Source organism: Pollicipes pollicipes, unplaced genomic scaffold (assembly GCF_011947565.3).
Source record: "Pollicipes pollicipes isolate AB1234 unplaced genomic scaffold, Ppol_2.1 Scaffold_6686;HRSCAF=7923_pilon_pilon_pilon, whole genome shotgun sequence".
NCBI classification, from domain to species: Eukaryota; Metazoa; Arthropoda; class Thecostraca; order Pollicipedomorpha; family Pollicipedidae; genus Pollicipes; species Pollicipes pollicipes.
Genome location: NW_023596921.1, coordinates 21,013,354 through 21,024,269, shown reverse-complemented (window position 1 = coordinate 21,024,269; position 10,916 = coordinate 21,013,354). Strand labels below are relative to the sequence as shown.

At 52.1% G+C, this 10,916-nt stretch overlaps 1 protein-coding gene across 1 annotated transcript; it reads left to right on the top strand.

The window, feature by feature from the left end:
• The first annotated feature begins 661 nt into the window (after positions 1 to 661).
• Positions 662 to 6,198, top strand: LOC119107219 (cell wall protein IFF5). Its single transcript, XM_037230621.1, has 3 exons — positions 662 to 718; positions 4,392 to 5,010; positions 5,447 to 6,198. The coding sequence occupies exons 2-3, from the start codon at positions 4,393 to 4,395 to the stop codon at positions 5,969 to 5,971; spliced, it is 1,143 nt and encodes a 380-aa protein (XP_037086516.1). The 5' UTR covers positions 662 to 718; position 4,392; the 3' UTR covers positions 5,972 to 6,198.
• Positions 6,199 to 10,916: the final 4,718 nt, after the last annotated feature.

Below are 10,916 nucleotides of genomic sequence, written 5' to 3'. Positions count from 1 at the left end.
AAGTGACCAGCAGATCAGAGACATTGGATGTGGATAGATCCATTCGCACGTTTGACGTACCTTGTTCAGTGGAATTTGCGCCATCCTTTTCTATGTTTAACTAAGCCTAAAGTTCTCCAGGAAAAGCTGGTGCTTTTGAGCTGTTCTATGCTCAGTAATTGCAATCCTTCAAAGTTAATTTCATGTCAGCTCAATCATTGATGGGTTCATGGCCATGAACTGAAACCGGTCTAAAAGTTGCTGAAATACGATAGCACACTTTTTGACGAGCCAATCAGTCCCAAATCCGTCAACATTGTGTGCTTGACCCCTTCCGACAGTCGACATGGCCTCACACGCTTCCGCATCGCCTTTAGCAGTCCAGACCTTCCCCAGGATCAGCTTTCCTCCAGCTTTCTCGGCGCCCAAGTGCCCCCTGGCCGGCTGCGCCGAGAGGGAGCACGTCCGGCGAGCTCCCGCCCCGACGGCAGATATGACGCTGTCGCCGGCCCTACCGCGCTCGCCCGCGGAATCTCAACACTTTCTCTCTTCGTCGGCAAGGTCAACGGCTGATCTTCGCGAGTCGGAGGGCCGAGACCCAGCCCCCTCGGACGTCCCCCGGCCGCCGCCGCCGCCGCCGCCGGACAGCTATAAAGCCTGCGGCCGGTTGCAGTGACCACATTCGGGTAGCTGCCAACTGCTCTGCTCGTCGTCGAGTGGAACGGACAAAAATCATTAGGTGAGTGCCCCCACAGTCTGAACTGCAAGTCGGTTGTAGCGCTGGTGAAGTCTGAGACTTAACGTCAGCTGTGGCGGTGAAGGTGTCAGTGGAAGTGGTGGAATTAGTGACTTCCAAGGCGAAAGCATTCCGTGTGAAGGAAGAACCGAGCTAGAAGCGAAGAATGATAAAGCAACGTTGATTTCATTCAATGATGAGTTGCGAATAGCTGAGCTGATAATGGGGGTACCCTCAATGTGCCGGGAGGTGGTGATAAAACGACCTTATGAAGCAGGCGTTCTTTACATTAAGAAAACTCCACATGTATTGGTTGTGTAGTTTTCCCAATGTGATCAATGCTGGCTTGAGTATATCCTTTAAGCAGCACCTCATCGAAGGTTAATTGCCGATAAACTTCAGTATATGCAATCTTGCTCGTGACTTTTAATGCCGAAAGACCGGGTTAAAGTCTCTCTTGCTTACATGAAATCAAAAATTATCGCGCTTTTGTTAACTGAAGGTGGCAGTCCCTGAGAATCTTTTGTCTGTAATGGCGCTTTTGAGATATTCATGATTTGCGTGACGTGTAATTTATCATTCCAAATTTCTGCCCGTGATTATTCAGTTTACGCATTCTCAAAGACATTTGGCTCGAGCCACTCTCGTTGAACAATGCCTTTCCTGCGTCATAAACTTGCAGTACGTTGATTATTTTCCCATGTATTCACAACATTATTATATGATACATTAGATGGTTAAGGCCATATACATCTATAATTATATATGTATCTGTATGTATATGGCCTTAACTATGCACATCAAATAGATGTATGTGTATCAAATCACATATTCCGTGGCTCACTCCAAAATATTTTTAAGGCACTTGTTCAACCTAGACCGTCATGAAAACCGTATTGGTGTCGAATAGCTGCGTTCTTTTTTCAACATTCTTTTCTGTTGTTCTGTGGTGGGCAGTGTGACCGCTCTGCACTCACCACTACCCATGGATGTTACAGGGGCAGTGGTGAGTGCATGGGCACTGCCCCTGGATGTTGCATGACTACCGTCTCTCTCCCGCTGGCCTGGCTAGTGGTTTGAACGAGTTCAAACACTGTACCAGGTTGCAGAATGCATTTGTAGTAGAAGGAAAAGTAGTAGAAGTAGAAGCGCCCGAGGAGAGTTGTGCAGTTACTTGTCTACAGATTGAAGTCGTCAGGGTTCGTCGTTCTGTGGGTGCCCTGGTACCCACAGAACGACTTACGCACCCTCGACCTAAAATAGGACAAGAAAATGCTGTTGGCTGAAGCATGCTCGTTTGGGAGGTACCCAATTTTTTAAGAGAGGGGAAGGAGAGCGAAGGTACCTGAGTTACCCACACTACCAACTGTGCATCGGGGCGGCCTGGTTCACCCGTCGCCGTCCAGCACGAAACTTATGCAGGTGTTAGAGGCCTGCATGTGTGGAACGCCCACCAAACGACAAGCGAAAGAAATTATAAGATTGGTCACGTAAATTCTCTGTCACATGGCTGACGGAGCAAGTATAAGGATTTACAACTTTGCGGGAGCTTGGCCACCCACACTCCTGTTCATCACATCGTGCCTGTGGAAGTCGCTGTGGGCGATAAAGTCCATCCACCTTCTCACGCCTGGCGAGCTGATAAGCCTACGTCCGCCCGCATCTGGGACAGAGCGAGTTACATGCCGGTGTGAGAAGTGATTGGACTTTGCTGCCCATCGCCCAACGCGTTGCTTAGCGTGAGTCACAGCCATAAGGTCCAATCACTGACTCCGCCCATGTAACTCCTCTGTTCCAGAATGTGGCGTATTCTGGCCTCCACCGTCCTGGTGGCTCTGGCGGCGGGCCAGCTTGAGGTGCCCGGCGCCTACCTGCCTCCCGCGTGTCCCGAGCCCAAAACCATCTTCAACACCGAGACAAAGGTGGTCACAAACACCGTCACCCGCGTGCTGACGTCGGTGGTCACGCAGCAGGTGCTGCTGACGTCAACCGTCACGAGCGTCGTGCCCAGCACCATCAGCGTCACCAACACCGCGAGCGAGACCAAGCAGGTCATTGAGTCGAGCGTTGTGTCGCGCGCCATCCAGCTGACCGTGACCAAGACTGTCAGCCAGCCGGGCCCGACGATCACCGTGACGAGGACCAAGGTGGTGAGCGAAGTCAGCGTGCTCAACAAGGAGCAGCTCAAGACGCTGGAGGGTGACGCAGACAAGGTGGTCTCGAAACAGGAGACCGCGACCAAGAAGGTCACCAACACGGGTACCAAGAATGTGGAGAAGCTGATTTACTCCACCAGCACGTTGGTCGTGCCTGGCAAGACGGTGGAGCAGATCAAGACCAGCGAGCTGGTGCAGACCAAGGTGGCATCCTCGCAGCTGCCCGCCGTGACCAAGATTGACACCAAGGTGCAGTACATCACTGTCACGCTGACGGAGACACTGCCTGGTAAGACCATTACTCAGATCAAGACCGCCGTCAACACTAGGGCCATCACCATCACAGACACTGCGACCAAGACGGATCTGGTCACCGTGCCGCAGGTCATCACCCAGACGCAGCCGGCATACGCCACGCGCACCGTGGTCAGCACGAAGGTCTCTACCGTTGTCGTCACCGTTACGCAGACGGTACCAGAGTACGTGACGCAAACTCAGACGAAGATCTCCACCAAGCCGGTGGTGGTCACCCAGACGCGGACCGTCATCAACACAGTCACGGGCAAGGACGTGGTCCGCGTCCTCTCCCAGACGCAGACGACCACCTTGCGCGTGCCCGGCCCGGACGTGACCCTCACTCAGACGACGACCGTGTACCAGACCGGTGTGGAGGTCGTCACCTCCACCAAGATTCAGCCGTCGAAGGTCGTCAAGGTGACCACGGTTACGGAGTCGTGCAAGGGCTACAACTACGACACTCCGGAGAACCCGCTGCTGATCTAGACGCCACGGACGCCGGCCTTCATCAAGACCGAGACAGCGCCGCACGAGCGCCGAGCGATGAGAGGGTATAAGTTATGAGTGTGCTGAACGATTGCTGCCCACGTTGAATATGTGCCTGTTGTGACCACATGACCATTTTGTCATGCGCTGTGGCCGTTCCGCCGCAATTTCATGCTCTGGAAATTAATAAATCTAAGGGAACCGAAAGACCATATGCTATACGAAATCACCGGCAAATTTACTGGACTGCGGGGGTGCCACCTGCGAAGTGGATGGACTCAGGTAAGCGTGAGAACAAGAGGCGACAAATTTTCAGCCGCGCCAACAATACGCCTGTTTCATTCGTGTGTGTTATCTGCACTTGTTCTTGATTGACATAGGACGGGATTTTGACCGCTCCTGTGTGTCATGCTTACGCGTGCGCTGTTATCCTGGCAGTTGGGGGTGGTGCTGAGTTTCTTGATGTCTCTGTCTCTGTGCGCGCCTCACCGTTCCCCACTCTTGAACACTAAACCATCCACTAGAACAAATTCAGGCAAGCGAAAACCCGCTCAAAGGTCACAAAGCTAACATCGCTGTCAAACCCATTGGCTATCCCACCAAAGCTTCTTCACGTTCGAGCCCCTCTCCCTCAGCTTTAAGCGCGCATTGTCGGAACCTGACATCGTGTGATGGCCAGCGTGTTAGTCTTGGAGCGGCCACTGGCGCCGAAAGGTGACCGGGCTGCGCCGTTTCAGAATGAGTCGCCTGATCCTGCTGGCCGGCCTGCTGGCCGCTTGTTACGCGGCGCCTCAGTACCCCGGCAGTGACTACCTGCCGCCCTGCAAAGCAGTGGTCGACGTCACCTCAGTCGCGTACGTGACCAAAACCTCAAAGTATGAGAAGGTCAGCACCCTGATCCAGCCGAAGGCTATCACCAGCTACAAGACCGAGACCAAGGTGGTGCCGCAGCTGGTGACGCGCACGGTCGTGGTGACCGAGACGGTGCCCGTGACCAAGACGAGCATCAGCACAGTCACGGAGGCCCAGACGAGGCAGCTCATCAAGACCCAGGTTGGCGATGCCGTGACGCAGGTGCAGACGATTTCGAGCACAACGGAGGTGGTGACCACCAACTACGTGACCCGCACGATCACGGCCACGAAGGTGCTGACTTCCACTGTGGTGCAGACAGTGACGCGCACCATCACCGATCAGGCGACCGTCACACGCACCAACACCGTCGTCAAGACCAACGTCGTGACCAGCAGCCTCCCTGACCAGGTCTCGATCAGGACAAACATTCTCACGCGGATAATCACGTCCACCAAGGTGGTGCCTGGTCCGACGGTCGTCAACACCATCACTCAGACCAAGGTCAGTGCTCTCAGGCAGGCTTTCGCAGGCTTCCTTTGAAACTTTGCCCTCAATCACTTCAGGGCACAGGGATTTGGGTCGTTTTCAGCATGCGCTTTTCGGCAATATTCAGATGCTGACGTTTGTAAGTTGTTGATGAATATTGTTTGCACTCCATTGAGATTAGCACTGCTCCGATGAAGCCGCATACAGAGCAGATGAGGGCACGTAGGCGAGCCGCAGCCGGGCCGATCACCCCTTAGATGCGCATACAGTTGAATTGGAAATATTTTGTTGGCATGTGTGCGCTTTAACCCACGTCATGGGCCCGGCGCAGCGACCACCTTACTTCGCAGCTCTGTGCGAACGGCGCCCTGTAGGCAGCTAGCGCTCTCGTCTGGCCACGGCGGGATGCAGCCCCGGTCTCCGGGGCCTGACCGGTCGCTCGCGTTCGCAGACCGAGACGAAGGAGACTGCCGTGCAGCAGCCGGACAAGACCCAGGTCATCACCACCACTCAGACCGTAATCAAGACGAACCGCGAGGAGGTCACGCAGACGGTGAGAAGCACCATCGTCTCCACCCAGGTCCAGATCAAGACGGTCACGCAGACGTCCACCGTGACGTCGGTGCAGCAGCGGGTGGTCAGCGACACGAAGAACGTGCAGGTGACGGTCACGCAAACCCAGCAGAGCTTGGTGACGCAGGTCGTCACCAGCACCGGCTACGAGACGGTGGCTGTGACGCAGACGAAGAGCGAGCCAGGAAAGACGGTGGTGCAGACGTCCGTCCAGCTGGTGACGGCCACGCAGCAGCTGCCTGGTGCCACCAAGACCCAGCTGAGCACGTCCATCGTGGACAGGACCTCCACCCAGACGAAAGTGGTCGTGAAGTCCGTGGTGGAGACCAGCTACGAGACGAAAACGGTGAAGGCACCTTGCGGCTACGACTACTCCGAGCCGGAGAAGAAGTTCGACTTCTAGACGGCTCCGGTACCCGAGGAGCGTCTCTGATTTGGCTGGGGTAATTGTCCGACAACGATTGGCGCCGGCAGGGGGAGTGACTGCCAAATGACGCCTTGTTGCACTTAAATTATTGTCATGTGGTCCGGAACAACCAGGCACATATTCAACGTGGGTGTATGAAAGCAACTGTGGAGCAGCATGTTTGAGTGGGGCAGAAGTGTAATAAGACGACCGTGTGCAACAGACTAAGCGTCGTGTTACTTCCCGAGTGCGTCGACCCGATATGTGTCTGAAATGACGACTTAGGTTTACGGACAGGCCCCAGATGTGAAAACTTTAGAAAATATCCTTTTATTGCTACAGAAATGGAAGCTTTACTCCACGTTTTACATGGGTGTTGATTTGATTCTTTTTGTGGTGTCCAAGCCGTCAAATAGGATTGGTGGCAGTTGTAGCCGATTCGTGCGACCGCCAGTGAGCTCAGCGGGCGAAACGCAGCGAGCCTGCACAAGCCAGCCAAGTCCTTGACAGCATTCTCCATCCCTACTTGGATAGTCATCAGTGTCCATGCGGAAGCTGCACCTCTAACAACCTAAAATAAAGATAGGCAAGGGGCGTCGAGCTGTCAATAGAAGGCAAGCCATACGTTACACGTTTAACTACACCCATCCGTATTGCTGGCATGATGCCGCGTCCGCAGCATGCGTGTCTTACCTTTACAGGAAAGGCTCACGGACCGCGTAGTGATACGAATTATGCGGCGTTCCAGCGAGGATTAAGGACATGACATTTTTGGATGACTAATCCAGATAAAACCCTGAAAAGACGGAAATCTTGCCACTCTCAGAGCCAAATACCGACACGCAATCAGTGTATCGAGTGGTACCTGCACGCCAGGGCGGGAACGAGCCATTAATGTGCACCAGGCACAGGAAGCAACCGTCCTATCTCAGTGAAAACCAGCCACCGTGGGGCGTCCACAAGTGAGAACCAGCCACCGTGGGGCGTCCACAAGTGAGAACCAGCCATCGTGGGGCGTTCACAAGTGAGAACCAGTCGCCGCGCGACGTCCACGAGCCGCGCCTTCATGTGCCCGCGTCTGAAGATTTGTGAATTAACAAAAAAAAAAGGCACTTGCATCAGATTAGGGACATCAAGCATGCCGGCTACCAGAAAGCTAAGCGGAGATGCATCCTTCGTGCGAACGGCGTTCAGTTATTGGGCTCAGCTGCCGTTATTGCAAGTTACGCAGAAGAGTCATTCCTGCTTTCCTATGTTTTTGGGTTAGATATGAGCTTTGTGAGCTTCTTGGATAGTGAAACGGTACTCTACGCTAAATCGCGCAGCGTTCTCGATCTGACCTCATTGTGTTGGAATTATTACACCATATTTCGTGCAAGAAGAAAAAGTAAGGCTATCTGAAGGGTGCCCTTCATCCTGACTACATTGTAGCAATGCTACCATGGACGTAACTTCAAATGGCTCCAGGAAACCGTGGAACACCAAAGTAAGATCAGAACCAAAAAGCAAACCCTGAGCTCATCGATTTGTGTCCAACTGGCTCGGTTTGGCCAATCAAAGGTCACTTTCACTGGTGTTCACTAATCCGGTGCGGGGCGGCATCTGACGGAGTCCCGTCCGCGCCGGCCGGCTCCCGGCGCATCCGGACAAAGTCAAGGCCTGCCCAGCGCTGCTGACCTTCAGTGAACAGCTTTCCTCGACGGGTGAGCGCCGGGCCGCAGCCTCTCTAACCCCGCAGAACGGGTCCGATTAGAACCGGACTCGAAATTAAGTCCACACACATGACCTTTCGGAACTCGGGCTTCACGTTGCTCGCTTTACAGATGACACGTACCCTAACTCAGGTTGCCGACTGAACGGGTGGTCGACTTGGACTCAGCCTCAGGCGCAAACTAAGTGCATCGTGCTCAACCCAAGCCCCCAGCAGAATTATAAAATAAAAATGCGATATTTCCATCGATTCTTAGAAATAAAGGAAATCACAGCACACGTCGTTACGAACCCATTCATGGACGCCCGCGATTGCGGTCATCATATTAGCGCTCAGGGGCCGTAGCGCAACCCGGCTTCGAACCCGGGTCCCGACGTGAGATCTGAAGGCGCTAACCACTCGGCCATTACATTCACAGATTAAATGACATTGGGGCTAACTTCAAACTCGGGTTCTGAAACTTTGTCGTCGTCGCCTGCCTCGCTCCGGGGCAGGGACGGCGAGCACCAGGTTCATGGATTCATGAATGTGCTTACCAGAAATATGCTCGATGGTCGCTATGGTCCTATCCCCAAAAAGTGAAAAATCGGGGAGCGGCAACAAACAAACATTGTTTTTGTTTGAATGTCAAATGTTCAGCTCAAAAATGTTCTGTTTATTGTCCCATCATTCAATATCTTTCATTTTTTGTTTTAAACCATGTCGGCATCTGAAGAAATTACATAAAATCTGACCCGACGGCAGCTGGCGTGGTTTGTGCAACCGTCTAGCTTGCACAGCTGCGCTTGTGATCACATAAACCGCGTCTGTATACTGCACCACATCTAGTGATAAGATAGAATGCTCACACCCGACTGTAGCACTTCACAGATTGCTTTTTCAGGATCCAGTCCGCAGGGGCGGTAAAAGTGTGCTTTTTGTCGCTGCCCGAATTTCTGGAGACAAAATTGTCGCCAGCAGCGTCATGCGCTGCCATATGACATGAAATGGGAATCCACGCCCAGTAGCGTCATCAGGAATCAGCATATCGCCGAAAGCATCTTTTATCACCACAATTTTCAACATCATGCACACAACCAAAACACTCCATTTTACGTTGTCCGACTTATGTCAGGATAACTTCTGGTGCTAGGAGAGCAGATGCACCCGCCCTAGACTATGGAATAGCCAAATCACAACAACGGTCTTCCCCACCCTCGGGACTTGCCGGGGCCTCACGATTAAACTCGATCTCCGGCTGGCTTTGCTTTACCCGACCGCGAAAAAGACACAGCGAAGGATCCTGATAGCCAAAACAGCAGAATACACGGCAGAGTTTTAACCGATGGCAGGCAGCACTAGAGATGGCGTCTACTATACAGGCATCCTTGACCATGCCCGTTATGAACACACGTATGTGCTTCGAGCTCATCTTAGCCGTCATCAAACTGACCACCATACCCTAGGCATGCTCCGAGACTGGAGCGACATGTGTTGCCTGGTGGGCGTCTTTCGCCGTGCCCCAACAAGTATATCGTATTGCAATTTGTTAATAACTTGACACGCGCCCGGGGGCCGGTCGGATACGCTCCGCTCGGTTGGGGGTCAATTTGACCCGCCTGAAATCTCAAGAACTAAGTAAGATAGAGCCACCAAATGTACAGAGTGCGTTGATCTGCACATGAACTCACTTAAGTCGAAGTTTGAGGTTCCTAGGCCATGACCTTCGGGCTAAATAAGGTTAAGCAAGGTTCTGAGCTACGTGCCCACGAAAATGTGACAGGTATATTGGGGAGGGCATTTCAAGGTCACCTCAGTGGTCATGACGTTATAGTAAAATCATTCAAATCCTGCCATGGTGCTCATGACACCTGGCGCTTTGACATCATATACATACTGCCTGCTTCCAAGAGCTCTGGTGATTGCACAAGCTACTCTAAATATTACCAAATCTTTATTTAAGATATGAAAAAGGGTACACAAAATGCTGCAAAAATGAAGAAAATATCTGCTGTGGCATGGAATGGATCAGTTGAAGCTGCTGTTTAACTCATCACTTAAGAAGACTGACTAGGCAAGCAGAAACTATAGTTCTGAAATGGGGTCAGCTTTTCTCATTTTATCAGACATGACCTAGCTATTTTCAAACTCTGTAATGTGTTTTCTGCCAACAAAACATACCCCTGTCCTGTTTGTTACCTCTGAAATGTAGTGTCACCTGGGGTTAAACAGGATTGCTAATGTGTTCATAGGGAATGGTAGCTATATTGAGATAACACAGGATATTAGATCATGCGATTGTCTTAGCTTCTTGGAAGGAATGGGAGCCAGAGTTCCTCATAGCAGCGTTTCTTACCTACGCCCACCTTTCGCGGATTTGAAATAATATGATCTAGTCGTGGAGCTTCAGCGGAAAAACCTCAAGTCCTGCGACGTTGTCTGCAACGGCATGGGCTCAGTTCTGTGGGCGCTGCGGCCGGACGTGCTCGTGGTCCCCTCGACTCCTACCTTTCCTGGACGACCGCAACTGCTAGCTGGGGGCGACTACAGCTGCTGACTGATCGCACGGGTATTTGGCATTGCGTCACTTCAACTTTGAACTGCTGGCTGGGGGCGACTACAGCTGCTGACTGATCGCGCGGGTATTTGGGATCGCGTCACTTCACCTTTGGCGGGAGCTGATTCAACCTTTGCAAGGCTATACAGTGTGCATTAACGGTGTACGGAAGTCATATTTCAAGATTTTTTTCTTGCTGGACCTCTAAGCTGTCGATTCCATCTCAGCTTTATCCAAGATGCTTAAGTGAGTGTTCCACATTTGTATGGGGTTTTGAAATGAAACAGCTATTTTGAAGATCGTTTGGTGCAGTTCAGAGTCCGGGTCTTCTTGAGACTTAAGCCCCTCTAGCGTCTGAGCTACACGCCCGCGAGATGGAGAAGGTATATCAGGGAGAGGATATCAAGCTCACCATGACGCCATACTAACTTCATTAAAATCCTGCCATTACGCTGGCCGAAGACATATGGCAATCAAGCCCAAGACACATACAATTGTCAAGTATTTCCTATCTGACATTGCTTAACACGATTTGCAAATATAAGGGCCGTCAATCGGCTCTTAACCAATATAGTGCAACGTACGATGACGTAATAAAACCACGTACCAGGGAGCATATGTACCAAGCAGAGAAGTTACGTCGTCTAGAACAGCCTTTTTCACTAAAAAGCACACCACTAGTTGCAGGTGAGCTT